The 19,888-nt window shown below is 47.1% G+C and overlaps 1 protein-coding gene across 3 annotated transcripts in view; it reads right to left on the reverse strand.

The window, feature by feature from the left end:
- CYHR1 (cysteine and histidine rich 1) overlaps positions 1-19,888 on the reverse strand; it is a 53,761-nt gene that overhangs the window by 19,270 nt on the left and 14,603 nt on the right. For 2 of the 3 annotated variants that reach the window (XM_033935310.1, XM_033935312.1), the window contains exon 2: positions 9,226-9,285. The exons of the other annotated variant lie outside the window; for it this stretch is intronic. In XM_033935310.1, the coding sequence (XP_033791201.1) occupies positions 9,226-9,285 (60 nt within the window). The remainder of the gene's footprint in view (positions 1-9,225; positions 9,286-19,888) is intronic. 3 annotated transcript variants of the gene reach the window in all.

Below are 19,888 nucleotides of genomic sequence, written 5' to 3' on the forward strand. Positions count from 1 at the left end.
ATATATAATATACAGTTAAAATATGTTATTTTTATACAAGTTTTTATCCTAACGACACATACTAGGGATCTAATACCAATACAAGATGGTATTATCAATAACAATTCTCAGAAATAACTTAAACTACCTAGTTAAATTATATACTATCATATCCATCAAATAAACTGGATATAACACATAAAACTTTTAAAAATAAAAAGTGAACTTTTAAATTCAATTCTTGCCTCAATTGGCAACCAATGCAGTTCTCGTAGTAAAAGGTGTAAACTGATCAAATCTATTGTCCCCCAATATAAGTTTAGCAGCAACATTTTGCAAAATCTGCAATTGTTTCATCTATATGGCAGGAAGACCTAGCAGACATATTACAATAATCCAATGAGGTAAGGAAAAATTATGTTCTTACCTGTTAATTTTTTTTCCTTTAGATGAATCCAGAGACAAGTGGGATAACACACATCTACCAGCAGGTGGAGATAGAGAAACTGATTAACAGGTGGTCTTATTGGCTGGCACCCCTCCTGTGCCTCCAGTATTGCTTCTTGCCCAAGCATCCGGAACCAGTAATATGCTTATCATGTAAAAAACTTCTTTCCCATAACCACGTCCAAAGATAATAAAACCGAATACAACTACCAAGTAGAACAAAACCTCAGAAACTTGCAAAAGATAAACCAACAGACAATATCCAGAAAGGGTGGGGCTCTGGATTCATCTGCTATGTCTAAAGGAAAGAAAATTAACAGGTAAGAACATAATTTTTCCTTCCTTAGCAACAACAGCAGATGAATCCAGAGACCAGTGGGATGTAGCAAAGCAATCCTCAATCTGGGTGGGAAGCGAACGTCGCCTCCGAAAGGACCAAAGCCCCAAAGGCAGTTTCTGCACGCAGTACCACATGCAATCAAAAATTAGAAAAGGTATTCTCAGAAGATGAAGTAGCCTCACGACAAATCTCCTATAAGGAAAACCCCTGGACTCAGCCCAGGAAGTAACCATCGCTCTGGATGAATGAGCATGAACCTCTTCCGACAATCACTTCCCTGCCATCAAGGAAGCGAAAGCAATGGTCTCATTGACCCATCGAGCGATGGAAGCTTTGGACACTGCCATACCTTTATTGCATCCTGCGAATAAGACAAAGAGGTGATGTGAATGTTGAAATCATTTGTAACCTGTAGAAAGTGTAGAAGAACTCTACGCAGTCTATGAAAGACTGATACCACCTTAGGAAGAAACGATGGTACTGACTGCAGTGACCCCCCAGAATCCGTAGCATCGAAAAAAGGAACACGGCAGCAGAAAATCCGCCTTGAGAAAGGTATGGGTATAAGAAATAATGTTGACAATGCCACATCCTTTAGCGTCTCATTAGATAAAGGTTCAAACGGGGCCTTCTGTAAACTCCCAAGATCTAAGGTAAGACTCTAATCCGGACAGAATTCTTAAAACAAGTTGACGAAAATGCTGTACTCCTTTGAGGACTCGAACTACAGCTGACTTAGAAGCAAGCAAAGAGTGAGACACCTGGTCCCTGTAACACTCAATGGTTGGAACTTGCAGTGAAGGGAATGAAACACCTGGAGGGGCATAAGCATAGAAAAATGACCCTTACACCTTGGCCGTGATTGGATTAATTTTTTTAATTTCAATTTAGGTCATAAAACCAAAGTGGGACAAAGTTCCATGATGTTCAACTCCTGGGCGAGCAAATCCGGAGGTACTGGGAACTAGAACAGCTCGCTCACCAACAAACCCTTCCGATCCGTATACCCAAGACGGTGCAACAAATCCAGAGGTACCAGGAACAATTTGTCGTGAAAGCGAGCCATGAGATGTAACACACACCCAATCAATGGCCAAGGGAAAATATTTAAAGATGACCCAGAGGCTAGTAAATAGCCAACGCATCTACACCCTCTGACTCCCGCTCTCTGCGACTGAGAAGAACTGAGGAAGTATGCATGTCGAGATTAGGCCATGAGGCCAAGGCCTAGGAAATCTCAGCTCTACACAATGAGCTGAAACAGCAGAACCGACAGATTCCAATTTTTTTGGGAATGTAGAAAATTTATGCTGAATAAGTCATTCGAAACATTGCTCTTGTCCGTAAATGTGAACCACCGATAGAAGAGGAGCTACCGTTCACTGAAGCAAGACCCTTGCCTTTCTCAATAACCGAGGACTTTGTGCACATCCCTGACTGCTGAGAAATGCCACTGGCGTGACACTGTCAGGAAAGACCCTCATCGGCCAGTCCAAAATCATTGCCTGAAATGCCTAAAGCGCAAGCCTGATTGTCTACAACCCCAGAAGATTGAACGAAAACTGAATGTCCTCCAGAGACCAGACTTCTTGTGCTGAGGATTGAAGGCCCTGAACCCCATAACCCAACAGACTGGCATGCTTGGTAAGTATGAGCCTATCCAGTGATGACCGTGGCATGCCTGTGAACAGATAGAACTCGCTGAGCTACCCACTTATGCTGAGCAATGCTTGAGAAGTCTACAGGAGACTATGATTGCAGCCTTGAAATGCCGTACAGCCCCAGAACAGAAGTGACAACTGCAGCTGTCTCACATGAAAGCAAACCCAAGACCATCCTTTAGAGTCACCAGAATGGACACTAGAACTGGTTTATAATCCCATACTCTCGGTCTTGGTGACTGAATAAGAAGGGTATCTGATACAGTAACTTGTCGCTCCGGACTCTGGGAAGAAACACATTGCTCACCCACGTGTCAAACAACACCCCCCAGATATTCCAATGAATGTGGGTTAAGAGAAATGACCCGTTTGTGCCACCGTCAAACTGTTATATCTGGAAGACTCCGAATCAATTGTTCAATTAAGAAAAAATGTACCTGAATCTTTGTGACAAAACTCCCCCAGTACTATCATCACCTTCGAAAAAGTTTGTGGAGCCATGGCGAGGTCAAATGGCATCTGTTGAAACTGAAAGTGGCGGCCTAGGAGGTAAAGCGAAACACCACCAATGCAGGGTCCATTTGGAAATATGGAAACAATCATCTTTGAGACTGAGCTCTGTACTCCTGAACTCCTCCGGATGAAACGCTGGAACGACTCTCACCGCTTCCCGTTATTTTGGGCACTATAAAGTAAATGGAATAACTCTCCTGTGCCCCTTTGTTCCGGAGGAACTGGAACTACTGCCCTGAATTCCAGGAACACTTGAAGAGGGAGTCGCACAAATGTCACCTTCGGCTGCTCAAAACAAGGGGACCCCAAGAACGAATCTGGAATGGGAGAGGAGAAATCAAAGTTGCAATTACCCTGAATAACGTCCAAAGCCTGAAGACCGGACATCATCATGTCCCCTCCCCCGCACGAAAGCCCGACAGACATACACCTAAGGAGCTGGCAGAGGGAAACAAGACCCCTTCAGAGTAAAGCGTGGGAGGTCTGGGTACGTGCAGGACGCGAGTTGCAATTTTTGGACAGATGAAAGGAATTCTTCTGTGAAAATGCCAGATTTGTATTGGAAAAGAGAAATAAAAAGGACCATAAGACGGTGAATCTGCACTATATTCGTCCGCTTAATATTCGGACTAAAGAAAAGCGAGCATGTTAGCCCCTACTACAAACTGCTACACTGGTTACCAATGGAGACGCGAATAATGTTCAAGTTTTCTTGCCTATGCTTTAAACTGGTGTGGAGAATGGCCCCTACCTATCTCTTACCACATTTCAAGCTACACATTCCCAGTAGGACAACCAGAAACTCCAATCTTTTTGCCTACCCAAGATCACTGATTGCAAATACAGGTCCTTTATGGACAGAACTTTGAAGTCTCAAGCTAGCAAACAGCAGACCTGGCTAGGCAACTACATCAACAGAGCTAGGTTGACCTACGTCGCATTTCGGAAAGAAATTAAGACAGTACTATTCAACAGATTTATCTCCTAATCAGTTACCAGTTCTAAACGATTAACTCCATGCTGATAACTTGAGAAATACATGTACTGTACTAACTGTATTGTATTTTACTAATTGTAATCTGTAATTTGCTGACTGTCCAGCTCTCTTCACTGTGAACCGCCTAGAAGTCGTAAGATTATGGCGGTACAGAAGAAATAAAGTTATTATTATTATTATTATATGTCTTGGAATTATGAAAACAACACCGTGACGGAGGACTTAAAAGAGCTCCTGCAAATCTTCTTAAAAACCAACTGCCCTTAAAGGGAAGGTGCACTAGATGCAAACTAGAAGCTGCCTACCTCATCCCATGGAATAAGATCTGCATCATGATGCCTATAAAACAAGGCTTCAATCTCAAATGAGAACTTTATGAAGCATTCCAACTGCCACCCTGTGACTTGCCTGTGTCGTGGCTCAAAGCGGAAAATAGGTCTAGCACAGTAATGTGGACAGGGATCAAGTTGGAAATATGGACTTGGATACTGCCTTTTTTTTTTGCTTTGGCATGCAAAGTGGTAGGCTTGAGGATTAAGTTACTTGGCCAGGGTCACAAATAGGTGTGGAACCAGTCTTGCCAATTTGGGAGGCTGGCTAACATGCGCCCTGAGAAGACAGCAGATTCAGAAACATGTGCGACAGCCTGTGCAAGATGGTCCTGATCACCCCAAAAAGTGAAGTACTTCCAGGCCCCCATGCTCCGTCACTACAAACTCCCTAAAGTCCAAATCAATTCCTACTACCACTAGGAAAAATTTTTTATAGCAGTAACACACACATGATAGCGCTGCACCGAGGCACAAAGAAGGAAATAACCCTTCATGGCTACCTTTATCAGACAGATATTCCGGAAAATAGTAGACAAAATCCTTATTTGACCCGGATACCCTCCTCCGCTGAACTCCTTCAGCGGCGATGTGCCTCCTGCTGCCCCAGTCGAGATATCAACCGAAACTGGGCAGTTGAGCATATAACTGAGGCTCCCTCCAAAGCGCCCCTAGGCAAACCAGGATGGGCCCCATGTAAGAGTAAGGCGTGGTGCAGCAACATAGACCCGGGAGAAAACGCACAAAACCTACCAAGTCTGACTGCAGTAGCGTTGCCGAAGCCCGTCCCATCCGTGTCGGCTGACCCCCGACAACCCAGCTGCCGCGGTACCACCAAAAGGAATCGAGGCCCGGGAAAAAGAACAATGAATGCAGCAGCACTGTTGCCTGCAGAAGAAAACTTGCGCGTGCTGCCATTGCGCGGAAAAGGCCCAATTCCTTCAGCATGATACCAATCGTGCCCACAGAGCCATCAGTGCAATCTCCGCAAACTACCTCTCACGCACAGGAGAGGAGAGCTGGGCTGTGCTGCAAATGAGAGGGAAAAAGTAGTAACGGCCGGCCATTTCCCCCTCTGCAGGGTGTGTTCAGCCGGCCGCACACAGGCCCAATGGTGTTCGGCGCTTTCTACATCACAACCACCTTTTCAGTGCAGCCCTGTCGACAAAATGAACATGTTCCAGAAACTGCTAAAACAATGAACTCCCATAAGAGACTCAACCAACCGGCAGACACACTAAAGAAAGTGAACACTGAAACACCTCAACAGAAACCGACAAATAAATAAAGCTACAATACTAACCTTACTCTCACCCACAGTGACAGGAAAGCTGTCTGTCTAAACCAGGAGAAATAACAAATAAGGTAAAAGTAAAATTCCTCTCACCAAAGAAAGTTGTTAACATCGGTCATTGTAGACTGTCATAGAAGTACAGTCCAGCTACAGCAACTTGTTCTCTTTTTTTTTTTTTTTAAATGGGAAAGAAGAAAAAAGTGAGAGAATCATCAATACCCCTCAATCCACTGGAGGGGAGGGTGGAGCAGGGACCTGGGGGGGGGGGGCAGGTGCAACTCTCAAAGCCGGCACCGTTCAGCCGGACACCCCTGTCTTACTGAAGAGAGAAGAAAATTAATTGTCCAGTCACAGCCAGAATCCAGGAGCTAGTTGAATAGCGACCATCACCTGCTGGGATATAGAGCATACTGGAGGCACAGGAGGGGTGCCAGCCAATAAGACCACCTGTTAATCAGTTTCTCTATCTCTACCTGCTGGTAGATGTGTGCTATCCCACTGGTCTCTGGATTCATCTGCTGTTGTTGCTTAGGAAGTACAAGCCGTACTTAAGAAACATGGTTGTGGTTTCATTTGATTTCACTGAACAGTATTTCCAGCGGCATACATAAAAACAGTGTGTGGTTGTGAATGCTGTATCTTAGAGGGAACACTGGTTAGGACAATTGGCCCTTTTGTCAGCTGGGAGCAGAGAAAAGCAGCAAGAATCTTAAAATCTACAAGTTCTGAGTTACATACAAATCTGACTTAAGAACAACTTTAAAAACGTAACTCGCTCTTAACCCAGAGATTGTCTATACTCGAATATAAACAAAACAGGGAGTCCATTAATTTACTTACCACACAAATCACTATATGATATCATGCAGCAATCTGGCAGTCTTTTCTGCTCAGACACCCTAACACTACACTGTTTATATGGAGTCCTCCCCCCTTCTCAGACACATTGCAAGCCTCTCCCTAAGCCTACCTTAAGCCCTGATGGCCCAGTGGCGAGACAAGGCAAGAGTGATCTTCCTACCACGGGCAGTCTCACTACTGAAAATAGCTGACGCAAGCTACTACTATTAATTTCTATAGTGTTGCTAGGTTTATACAGTGCTGTACATTAAAACATTCAAAAGACTGCCCCTACTTAGTAGGTAGAGCTTACAATCTCAGTTTATATTAGGGTCAACCTTTATTTCCCTTTTTTTTTTGGGGGGGGGGAAGGTTACCCCAGTTTATATTCATATGGGTTTATATTTTTGTATATACAGTATCTGAAAGCTTAAAATTTCACTGAATATTTTCCACCATACAAAAGAACATAAGATTTGCCGCAGCTGGGTCAGACCAGTGGTCCATCACGCCCAGCAGTCCACTCACGCGGCAGCCCTTAGGTCAAAGACCAGTGTCCTATGAGTCTAGCCTTACTGTGTATGTTCTGTTCCAGCAGGAACTTATCAAATCTTTTCTTGAATCCCCGAAGAGTGCTTTCCCCTATAACAGCCTCCGGAAGAACGTTCCAGATTTCTACCACTCTCTGGGTGAAGAAGAACTTCCTTACGTTTGTACGGAATTCATTCCCTTTTAACTTTAGCGAGTGCCCTCTCGATCTCTTCACCTTGGACAGGGTGAACAATCTCTCTTTCTCTACTAAATCAATTCCCTTCAATATCTTGAATGTTTCGATCATGTCCCCTCTCGGTCTCCTCTTTTCAAGGGAGAAGAGGCCCAGTTTCTCTACCCTCTCATTGTACGGCAACTCCTCCAGCCCCTTAACCATTTTTGTCACTCTTCTCTGGACCCTTTCAAGCAGTACGTCCTTTTTCATGTACGGCGACCAGTGTTGGACGCAGTATTCCAAATGGGGGCATAACATGGCCCGGTACAATGGCATGATAACCTTTTCAGATCTGTTTGTGATCCCCTTCTTAATCATTCCTAGCCACCGCCGCGCATTGCGCGGACAGTTTCATTGACTTGTCTACAAGTACTCCGAAGTCTCTTTCCTGGGGGCTCTCTTCAAGTATAGCACCGGACATCCTGTATTCGTGCATATGATTTTTGTTACTGACATGCATCACCTTGCACTTATCCACGTTGAACCTCATTTGCCATTTCATGGCCCATTCTTCTTTGTAGGTCTTCGCAATCCTTCTATTTTCCTCACTACTATGAATAACTTTGTACCGGCCGTAAATTTAATCACCTCACTCGTCAATTTCTATGTCATTTATAAATATGTTAATGAGCACAGGCCCAAGCACTGAACCCTGCGGCATTCCACTCCACTCCATTTACCACCACACTCTGTTTCCTATCCGCCAACCAGTTTTTAATCCACGGCTCGCAATTTTTCGAAGTAGACGTTCATGCAAGACCTTGTCGAACGCCTTCTGAAAATCTAGATATACAATGTCGACTGGGTCACCCTTGTCCAACTGCCTATTTACTCCTTCGAAGTGCAGTAAGTTTGTCAAGCAAGATCTTCCTTTGCTGAAGCCGTTCTGGCTGTCCTCATCAGTTTGTGTCTGTCAAGGTGATCGATGATGCAATCCTTTATCAGTGCCTCTACCATCTTTCCCGGTACCGACTCACTGATCTGTAGTTTCCAGTCTTCCGGAATTTTCCTGATTTGATCGACAGATTGGCTATTAGTTGGAGCAGTTCAGCTATAACCCCTTTCAGTTCCTTGATTACCCTCGGGTGGATGCCATCCGGTCCCAGGGATTTATCATTTTTAAGCCTATCAATCTGTCTGCATACCTCTTCTAGACTGACCATCTATCCTGTCATTTCCTGGTGAGAAAGTTCCAGGAAAGCAAATCGCTGCCTGGACCGGAACCTTTTCTATGACATCAGAATTGACGTCGGGGGGGAAGGCTTGTGAGCCAGCCGTGTGCGAGTCGCTATACAAGACATTGTGGCCCGTACCTATGCAAAGTTGCTGCTGGGAGGGGGAGGGAGGATGGAGTGTGTCAGTTCCGGCTTGGTGACAGAGTCGGCTTCAGGGGTGGTGCAGCGGGCGGGCAGACCGGTATAGCATCCCTGGTGGTGGTGGCTTCAGTGGGGGGGCAGGCAGGGATTCCCGGCGGGAGGCATCCCTGGCAGCAGCCGGTACCATTTGCTGAGAAACACTGGTGTAGCTGGTTTTAAGAAAGGTTTGGACAAATTCCTGGAGGAAAAGTCCATAGTCTGTTATTAAGACATGAGGTAAGCCTCTGCTTACCCTGGATTGGTAGTATGGAATGTTGCTAATCTTTGGGTTTTGGCCAGGTATTAGTGATCTGGATTGGCCACCATGAGAACGGGCTACTGGACTTGACGGACCATTGGTCTGACCCAGTAAGGCTATTCTTATTCAAAAGGGCCTGGGATAGGCATGTGGGATCTCTTGGAGAGAGAAAGAGATAATGGTTACTGCGGATGGGCAGACTAAATGGGCCAATTGGCCTTTATCTGCCATCATGTTTCTATGTTTCTTATCTTGTTATGTAAGAAATAATGACTTAAAGGCTAAAGAGAAACATGTACTCAGTCTGCGAATGAAGGAGTGTGCTAAGGAGCACAAACTTGCTCCTTAAGTGCGCTCCGGCATGCACTAACAGCATGTGCCTTAAGTAGCATGGCACCACTAGAAAGACTCAAATATATGGCACTATTGGTATGATATCACTTACTATTTGGCATCGGGGAACCAGGAAACACACTGCTGCATTCATGGCGTTTTGAGTAGCGAGCTGGAATGGCACAAATGGCAATTACTATGATGCCATGCAGTTTCTGAGGATGGGTCGGCTTTGGGGGAGCAGGGGGGGTGGGGAACGAACTTGATACATGGGGGCACTAACTTGGGACACAGGAGGGAGTGAATAGAAAGGGAATTGATGGGCATAAGTGTGTGAGTGAGATGGTGCACATGGGGAAAGGAAAATTGGGCATAGAGGAGTGAGGTAGAGAAGCATGGGGAACATGGGGAATAGAAGGATGAGAAGTAGAAATGTTGGATATGGTGGTGGAGAGGGCAGATTGAAGGGGATGCAAGGGGGAGGAATGTTGGACATAGTGATGGAGTGAGAAATGTGTCATTGTTTCTGGAGAGGGGTGATAGGAGAAATGGGCATGGGGCTAGTGGGCAGTGGTGAAAAAAATGCTGTACATGATCCAGGGGATGAGAGAGAGAAACATGGATGTGGCAGTAGAGGGGGTGGGAGAGATGCCTGGATCTCTCAAGACAGCTGGACAGTGAGAGAAACACATTGCCAATAGGGGTGGAGGAGAGAGGAAGAATAATTGGACTCATGGAGGAACAAGAGAGAGATATTGGTTGGGGAAGGGAATGGGGTCCGGAGGAAAGAAAACATGCAGGAAACAGAAATAAACATTGGAAATGCAACCAAAGACTCATGAAATCACCAGACAACAAAGGTAGGAAAAATAATTTTATTTTTAATTTAGTGATCAAAATGTGTCAATTTTATAAATTTATATCTGCTGTTTATATTTTGCTCTATAGTTGTCTATTTTTCTATAGTTATTGATTGCATAATTTAAAGCCTTGACCTCTTTGAAAAAAAAACCTGAATATAAATGATAATTAACATTTTCTCTGCGTACAGTGTGCTTTGCGTTTTTTTAATTTTGTGGTTACCATTATGTATTAAGATTGTGTGTATATGAAAAATGGATGGAAGAAATTGCATTAAAATTAGTACTATTATTATGGGGTTGGGGTCAGGGACGGAGCTTGGGTGGGGGTACTCGGATGGTATTCATTAGGCTTAGGGGGTACTTGGCTGCTCTACACCATGTATTCTCACATCTTCATATTACTTTTGATTTGCCTCCTGTCTCTCTCTCTCAAACCATCCCTGTTCAGTGGGGCCATTGACCTGGGCTGGCCATTGTTGGAAACAGGATGCTTTGCTTGATGGACCTTGGCTCTGTCCTATTATGACAATTCTTATGTCCTGCCTATCATTGTCATTACAGCTCCCCTGACAATACCTACAGTCACAACTTAGGAAACGGGTTCCCTAAAGAAATGGTATTCATAAAGGAAATTCCCCTCCCTTTTGTTTCACCCCCCCTTCTTTTTCTTGACTTTATTATAGTTCTACCTTTCACCCTCTCGTTTTTCATTTCCAATTGTCTTCGGTCCTTTTGATTTGTTTTAAATATGTTTTTACTATTTTATATTGTACATCGCTTAGTAAAAAAGATAAGTGATCAAAATATATAATAAACTTGCAACTTCTTCACAAATTTCTGCAGCCTTAATAAATTGCTGTTCTATTAGAAATAAGAATCACCTAATTCATGATATAATTCTAGCTTATAATCTAGACCAGTGTTCTTCAACCGCCGGTCTGTGGACCGGTGTTGGTCGGCAGAAATTTCCTGCCAGTCCACAGGGCCGGCATGTGCATTGGGCCCGAGACAGTGTTCTTCAGCCGCTGGTCCATGGTGCGATCAATGCGGCGTTGTCTTCGGGCTGGCTCCCTCTTCCTCAATGCTGCAGTGCACAAAGCCGTGGGCAGAAGCTCCTACGCATGTCCTGCACCTGAACCGGAAGCCTTCTCTCTGACGTCGCAACGTCAGAGGGAAGGCTTTGAGATGAGGCATTGGACGCGCAAGGAGCCGCTGCCCATGGCTTTGTGCACTACAGCACTGAGGAAGAGGGAGCCGGCCCGACGATAACACCGGGAGGCGGCATAAAACGGCCAGGCGGGAGCAGGCCAGAAGGCAAGGCACAGTGTGGAGGGAGGGAGACAACAACAGTAGGGGGAATGATTTTATTTTTCAATTTAGTGATTGATTTACATCTGCTGTCTATATTTTACACTGTTCAGAAAGACATGCATGTTTCTTTTCCTCTGGGGTTGTACTGCATGCAGAGGGTTTTTTGGATATATTAGTACTTTTAGTTTTTGATCCCGTATTTGCATGGGGTTATCTGTGTTCTTGTAGGAATGAATATTGAGAAGCATACAGTGTGCTTTGTGTAGTTTAATTTTGTGGTTAACCATTATGTGTTGTTAATGATTATATTGTGTGTATGTATATATGAAAAATGAATGGAAAAAATGGTCACAATTAGTACTATTATGGGGGGAGGGTCTGGGGTGGAGATTGGGTAGAGATGAGCGGGGTCTAGCCCACGACTTAGCCCAGTGTTCAACTGCCGGTCCGCATACCGGTGCCAGTCCACAAAATAATTATTTTATTTCCGCCGGTCCATAGGTGTTAAAAGGTTGAAGAACACTGATCTAGACCTTTGGGCCCCAACTCTGTAAAGTGCGCCTAACTTTAAGCATGGTTTAGGCATCCAATTAAGTGGATAATGAGCAATTTAAGGGTCTTAACAAGCATTAATTGAGACTTAGACAGAGTTAAGCATCAGATAGGCATTTTCAGAACAAAGACACGACAGACGTGAGCTTAGGGAAAGTCGTGTCTAAATTTGTAGACGTGGGTGTAACAGGGGCATAACCTGGGCGTGGTTAAGGATAGGCACTACATAGACACTAGTTGGACGACAGACCACGTCTAAACATTATGGAAAATGTAGGCAAAGGAAAAGCTGGTCTAAGTGTGGTTTTTGCTTCATTTCAATGTAGTTTCAGCTTTCGTAGCCGGCGACTTCCTATAGATGCACGTTAGACGTGCTTTCCGCTTCTGCTATAATATTTCCTATAGTGAGTTCGAAGGAGAAATTAGGTTCTTACCTGCTAATTTACTTTCTTTTAGCTTCTCCAGACCAGTAGAGGTTAATCTTTACGAATGGGTATATATCCAATCATGACCAGCAGGTGGAGACTGAAAACAAAACTGTGGGACAGTATACAATATACTCCCTTCTCTATTTACATCAGTCTGCCGAATAGCCAAGCAGAACCAAGAACTGGAAAACAGAAAGAAAACAATACTCCGAACAGGAGTAACAAATAACATACCCAAATGCTGTTGGAAAATGCAGAGGAGAAATACCCGAAGGAAAATGTCCCCACAGTTCGCCAGCTAAGCCAGCCGAGCCACAGCCGCTGTTCTTTAATTCTCCCCAGCCCTAGAAAAATACTAGAACCCGCAGCAAAAAACAAAAACTGCCCGCGAAACAGCCCCAACAACAACAACAGACAGGGTGGGGACCTCTACTGGTCTGGAGAAGCTAAAAGAAAGTAAATTAGCAGGTAAGAACCTAATTTCTCCTTCTTTAGCACTCTCCAGACCAGTAGAGGTTAATCTTTACGAATGGGACGTACCAAAGCAGTCCCTCACATGGGCGGGACCCCCAAAGGGCTGACACCAGAACACACACACCGAACACCGCGTCCTGACGCGCCAGAACATCTACCCGAAAGAGTCTGACAAAGGAATACAAGGAAGACCAAACCGCAGCCTTACAAAATGTCCACTGGAGGCACGAGCGACGACTCAGCCCAAGAAGCCTCCTGACCCCGAGTAGAATGAGCTTTGAGAAACTCCGGAATGGGCTGCTGCCCCAGAAGAGAAGCGGAAGCAATAGTCTCCTTGATCTAGCATGCAATCGTAGCCCTAGAAGCGCCAGCCCCCCCTAAGAGGACCAGTCAGAAGGACAAAGAGATGATTTTATTTCCTGATCTCCTGGGTCCGTTGCACATAAGAGCGAAGGACCCGACCAAAATCCAACTTGCTCAGCTGTCTTTGCTCAGAAGAGCCCTCCCAACTACCCAAGACCGGGAGGACCACAGATTGATTGACATGAAAAGGAAAAACTACTTTCGGCAGAAAAGGAAGGAACAGGCCTCAAGACAACCTGCTCCCTAGAAAACTCCAAGAAGGGAGCCCTACAAGAGAAAACCTGTAGCTCAGAAACACGCCTAGCGGAAGAAATATCCACCAAAAAGACCGTCTTCAGAGTAAGGTCCTTCAAAGAGCAGCCGCCCAACGGTTCGAAGGGCGGGTGCATCAGAATAGAGAGAACCAGACTGAGATTCCAAGAGGGAACAGAGGACTGCACGGGAGGCCTGAGCACCTTGGCCGCCCGCAAAAAGCGAATCACATCAGGAATGGCTGTCAAACGCTGACCCGTCACAAACCCCCGAAAGGCTGACAAGGCCACAAGCTGAACCCGGAGAGAAGCCGAAGCCAGGCCTCTATCCAGGCCATCTTGCAAGAACTCTAGGATGTTAGGCACAGAAACGCGAAGAGAGACCACTCCCCGCCCCTGGCACCACCCCTCAAAGAAGTGCCAAATCCACACAGAAGCCTGAGAGGTAGAAAGCCTCCAGGACCCCAAGAGTGTAGAAATCACCCTAACTGAATACCCCTTCTTACCAAGGCGACCCCTTTAAAAAGCCAAGCCGTAAGACAGAAGGGAGACGGGTCGAACATGGGAATGGGACCCTGCGTCAGAAGGTCGTCCAAGGGAGGCAGAGGAAGAGGATCCGCCACCAGAGTGTCACCAGATCTGCGTATCACGGATGTCGAGGCCAATCTGGAGCCACCAGAACCACCAGACCCGGATGGCGAACAATGCGGAGAAGAACTCTGCCCACTAATGGCCACGGAGGGAACATGCACAACAGCCCCTCTGTTGGCCATGGTTGAACCAGAGCATCCAGACCCTCGGCCAGTCCATCCCTGCGACGACTGAAGAAGCGGAACACCTCGGCATTGCCACTCGTGGCCGTCAGGTCCATCAGGGACTGACCCCAAGCCTGCATTATCAACTGAAAAGCCACAGGGCTGAGACACCACTCTCTGTGATTTAAGATGTGACTGAGGAAGTTCGCCTGAACATTCTCCACCCCGGCCATGTGAGAGGCCGAGAGGTCCAGAAGGCGTGACTCCGCCCCAAAGCATGAGCCGAGCCGCCTCCTCCGCCACCTGAGCGCTCTTGGTGCCTCAACGATTGACATAAGCCACCGCTGTGGCATTGTCAGACCGGACTCTGACCGACTTGCCCATCAAGAGGGAGCGGAAGGCTAACAGCGCCAGAGGGACGGCTCTGGTCTCCAACATGTTGATCGAACAGGATGCCTCCTCCATGGACCAGGTGCCCTGAGCTGAGTGACCTAGACACTGAGCACCCCTAACCGAGGAGACTGGCATCCGTGAGAAGCACCGTCCACTGCGATAGATCCAGACTCATCCTCTGGACCAGATGAGAGGTCTGGAGCCACCAAAGAAGACTGCAGCGCGCCAAGCCTCGCAGAGGGACAGGGACCTCCAAACTGAGCCTCTGGGGTGACCATCTACGGAGTAGAGCATACTGAAGAGACACATGTGGGCCCACGCCCACCTCACAACATCCAGGAACGCTGCCATCGACCCCAAGACTTGGAGGAAATCCTGCGCCCGAGGACACCGGGACGCCAAAAGAAGGCGAATCTGAGATTGCAATTTGCTTACCCGGGCCTCTGGAAGGAAGACCTTCCCCAAGGATGTGTCGAACAGAACCCCAAGGTACTCCAGATGCTGAGCGGGGACCAACCGACTCTTGGAAAGGTTGACCACCCAGCCCAGTGACCGGAGAAACTCAACCACTCGAGCCGTAACTCGGGCGCTCTCCTGCAACGACTTCGCCCGAAACAACCAGTCATCCCAGAAGGGGTGCACCAGAATGCCCTCTGACTGCAATGCCGCCGTGACGACCACCATCAACTTGGCGAACGTCCGGGGAGTCGTGGCCAGGCCCAAGGGAAGCACACAGAACTGATAGTACAGACCCAATATCGCAAAGCAAAGAAAGAGCTGAGGAGAGGCCCGAATGGAAACAGGCAAGTAGGCCTCTGCCAGAGCGAGAGAAGTCAGGAACTCCCCCGGCTGAACCGCCAGAAGGACAGACTGCAGTGTGTCCATGCGAATAAAAGGGAATTCTAAGAGTCCTGTTGACCTCAGTTTAAACCAAGGATGGGCCGAAAGGTCCCCTCCCTTTAGGGCCCCATAAAGGAAATGGCGTACCAGCCGATACCGCACTCCTGAGGGGACACTGGACAACTGCTTTGAGATCTAGCAAGCGCTGAAGGGACTGGCGAAAGGCTAGCGTCTCCCATGCCACCTGACATGGAGAGGCTAGATATGATCTGGCAGAGAGCGGGCAAAATTCAAGTACATAACCGTCCCGCACCACCACCAGAACCCACTGATCGGACGTGATCTTGGCCCACTTGGGAAACAAGTTGCGAAGCCGGGCACCCACGGGAACCAAAGGGGGCGCCAGCAAAGAGACATCGCGCAGGACGGGCAGCAGGGGAACCGGTCGGGAACTCCCAGCCCCCGCGATGGGCCCCCTGAAAAGACTGCATGCACTAAGCCAACTGACCCCGGGGAAAAACCGGAAGCCTGGAAAGAAGCAGTCCCATGCCCCAGGCGAAACTTGTGAAATTCCCGCAGACGCCCCCGGGCAATGCCAACCCAAGATGCCGGGCGGGCACGGTCCTCAGGCAGACGGGGCACCTCAGAGTCCGTCAGAGTCTGAACCACCGGATCTAAGTCCTCTCTAAACAAAAAACAACCCCCGAAAGGGAAATTTTGGGAAGTTCAGTTTTGGACGCGGCAACCGCCGACCAAGCGCGAAGCCACAAGGTACAGCGTGCAGCCACCAAAAGTCCCAGACTTAGCAGCACCAAGTCACAAAGAACAACCGAGAGGAACGAGGCAGTCATCTCAAACTTCACCACCTCCTGATCCACTAAGGACCAGTCATCAGACTCACGATCCAGGACATGCTCAGACCACCGAAACACTGTGCGAGCCACCAGCCCCACACAAATAGCCGCCTGGACCCCCAAGGCAGAGACATCAAAATTATACTTAAGTAGTGTCTCTAACGTACGCTCCTCAGAGACCCTAAGAGCAGAACCGTCCATAACAGGCACGGTATGCCGCTTAGGAAGTGCCGAGACCACCGCGTCCCCCATTGGCGAAATTAAGGTAGCCCTATCCCCCTCCGGGATGGAATACCCATGAGCCAAGGCGCACACCAAACGAAACGGCGCCCGTAGGCCACTGCGCCAACACAAAATCCCGAAAATCCTGACGCACAGGAAAAGAGCGGGAAACAGGACAGACCCCCTGAAGCAGAGGGGCTCCCATACGCGGGGTCTCCGATGGCGCAACTTCAAAAATGCAGCACCAAGGAGACCTGCTACATCAGGTCTAAAAGCTCATCCCTCTGAATAAAAAGCGCACCACGGACGCATCTGCTCTGGAAGATGGGAAACCCGCCACCCCGCTGCCAGCGGGCGTCCCCTCTAGAGGATCCTGGAAGCCCGCCAAAGCAGCCAGGTCCTCAACCATGCCAACACGCTCCTCCGACCACCAATTCGCAATCCAAGCCCCCCCGCAGGCGCTTGGATGAGGGAGGAGGAAGAGGGGACGCCAAATGAAAAGAGGGAGGCAAAGCCATAGGGGGCGTGGAGGAAAACCACCCCCGAAACCCCCCAGGTGCACGTGGGACCCCCCAATTGTCTGCACAAAGAAATTAAATTGGGGACAAAAAACCCCTGGGAGTCCCCAGGGACTCCCTGCCCCAGCAGGGGTCCCTGCTGAAACCTGCCCCTGTGTCTGCAATACAGGGGGAAGGTCACCTGAGGTTGCAGACAAAATGGAAGGGCCAGACAGAGAAAATGGCGAAGTTCCCGCCAAAAATGCTCCCTCCATGGCCTGTAGCGGCTGAGAAGGCTGAACAGTCCCAGCCGCTAAAACAGGCAAGTCGGCATCAGCTGTCAAAAAATCAGCTGAGAGGGAATCCTTCAGGGAATCCCTCCGTGGACGGTTGGGGAAGACCGGGCTTCCCCACTGCTCCCAGCCGACTCGCGAGGCACCATCGGCGGGGAGCTCTGGGCGCCTGCAGCCGCTGCCGACGGAGCTCCAGCACCTCACCGGGCCAAACTACCGATTTCAGTCCGGCCGCGAGTGCCTCGCAGCTGGACCTAATTGTGTCCCACTCCCCCGGAGAAGGGCACAATTGCTCCATACACGACCTAGCTAGAAACAAAGTGCCGGTTAGAAGAAAAAATACAGTAAAAAACATTAAACTGACTGGGAAGCAACCCTGCAGACCGGCACTACCTCAGGATTTTTTTTTTTTTTTTTTTACAGAACAGACTCCACAGGCTCTCGAAGCAATATGCCTTGCTTGATTTAGGGGGCAAGGCTTACTGCTGAGGCTCCTCTAAAAAAAAGTGGGGAGGTGGAGGAAGTGGGGGGAGGGACCCCGCTCGAGACCCGCCGTGGAGGGTTTGACACCCCCGAGGTCGGACGGACCCCCAAACAGGGCCCGCCCAAGCTCTGTCCGGCCAAAAACAGGGACTAGAAACCCCTAAACAAATTCCAGCAGCCCTACCAAGGGAGATGGGTACAGATCACTCAACACCTGCTGGAGACTGAAAGAAGACTGATGTAAATAGAGAAGGGAGTATATTATATACTGTCCCATAGTTTTGTTTTCAGTCTCCACCTGCTGGTCATGATTGGATATATACCCATTCGTAAAGATTAACCTCTACTGGTCTGGAGAGTGCTAAAGAATATGGGTTTTTTTTTTTCTTTTCTCCCTCCTAATAGATTTATTAAGCCACCATATCAATAGAGCACATCAATATAAATATATTGCATGGAAAACATAGTACTTTTCTGCCCAAACAGTAATGATTTACTCATTACACCACCTTTGGCTTTCCTTCTTAAAAAGAACCCCCTTTTTTTCTCAACAAACAGTGCTGCAATCAGCTCTTTCTTGAGAGCAAAGAAAGAACATGAAAAAGATATTATTGCACACATTACTTCATTTCCCAGCGCTTAAAAAGAGAAAAACCTGATACAGACCTTAACATGCATTTTCCCTCATTGCAAAATGGAGCTGTGCAGCTTCACAAAGCTGACCTCATTGTGAGATCAACAAGGTGCACCTTCAAGATATTATGCCACAATTAAAAGATGCGCTGGGTATTAAACTCACAACCTCTGTATGATCAGCCCAGGATTTTAACACACTGAGCTACAACAACTTCTACTCAAGTGGAGCTCACTGCCTTCATATCATAGTTGACTGACCTGCCTATGTATCATCTGATTAGCTATCATATCACAATCACCACAAAGAAAGCATTTGCTCACCAGGTTAAAGCGCCTTGTTGCACCTTGTCCATCTCAAAACTTCCCGGTTCAAATCCCACCTTCTCTAATTTTAACAACTTCCTAACAGCTGTCATAAGGTCTAGATGGTGGACTTTGCAGTTTTTATCAGCACATTTCCTTTTCCAGGCAAACTTTTCTCCTTCCCATGGCTAGGACATCCTAAGCTGTCATGGGAGGAAACTTCTCCGACAGAAAGATGCCATTTGCGGCTCACCAAGTTAATGCGCCTTGTTGCACCTTGTCCATCTTCTGAAGCTCCCTGGTTCAAATCCTACCCTCAACTTCACTCATTTTAACAGCATCCTAACAGCTCTCATAAGTGGTGGACTTTGCTGTTTTTCATCAGCATTCTGCAGTTTGCAGGCACAGGTGCATCAGATACATTCATCTTCTCTCTGCTATAAGCCATTGTGGTAGGAATATCTGCACAGGGCAACAGGTAGAAGAGTTTACTAAAACTTCAGAGGGCTTGGACAGGTATTGAAAGGAAGGTACATGTTTTTGAGATGTACCCTAGAGACATTACTGTTGGTATATTCAGCTTGGCTGGTTGTGGTTTCATGCTTCAGGAGTGTGTGTTGGGGTGGGGGAGGGGGTTTAGGATGAGAGAGAACAGGCTGCTTTAGACATCTGAGAATTGCTGCAGATCATTTTAAAGATCAACTCAAATATGTTTAAGCAAATGAATGGCCAAAGAGTTTGAAGGTTTTCTGGTAGAAAAATGAATATCAAATATTTGCTAACCACACTCAAGACTTGAACCCCTGACGTATGGAAGATAAAAGCAACGCCTTAAGGCAGAGTTTTAGAGGAAACTTCATTTAGAAGTTGGTAACAAAGCCTTTACAGACTAAGCAGATGACAAATGGCTTCTAGTAAAAGCTTTGAGAAGTGAAGGAATTGATTAAAAGTCAGTACAGGTGTGTTTGCCCAAACCACATCTAAAGCACACCCAATCAGATTTGAAAGTTTTCTGGCGGGAAGTCCTAACAGTGCCTATGATGTCAGACGCTAAGTAGGCGTGCTTAGTATAAGAAGGTCCATCAGAACAGTTTTCTCTTTTAGGACTCCTATTCTGTGTTATTGCTTATGCTGATTTCTGAGACTTTACTTTTCTTGATTATCTTTTAACCTTTTCATTCCTGTATCTGCCACAACTCTCTCCATTTCACAGGACCATTAGCAGCTATAGTAATTTGTAATTTTGATGTTTGTCTA

The sequence above is a fragment of the Geotrypetes seraphini genome, chromosome 2, assembly GCF_902459505.1.
Source record: "Geotrypetes seraphini chromosome 2, aGeoSer1.1, whole genome shotgun sequence".
Classification (NCBI taxonomy): domain Eukaryota; kingdom Metazoa; phylum Chordata; class Amphibia; order Gymnophiona; family Dermophiidae; genus Geotrypetes; species Geotrypetes seraphini.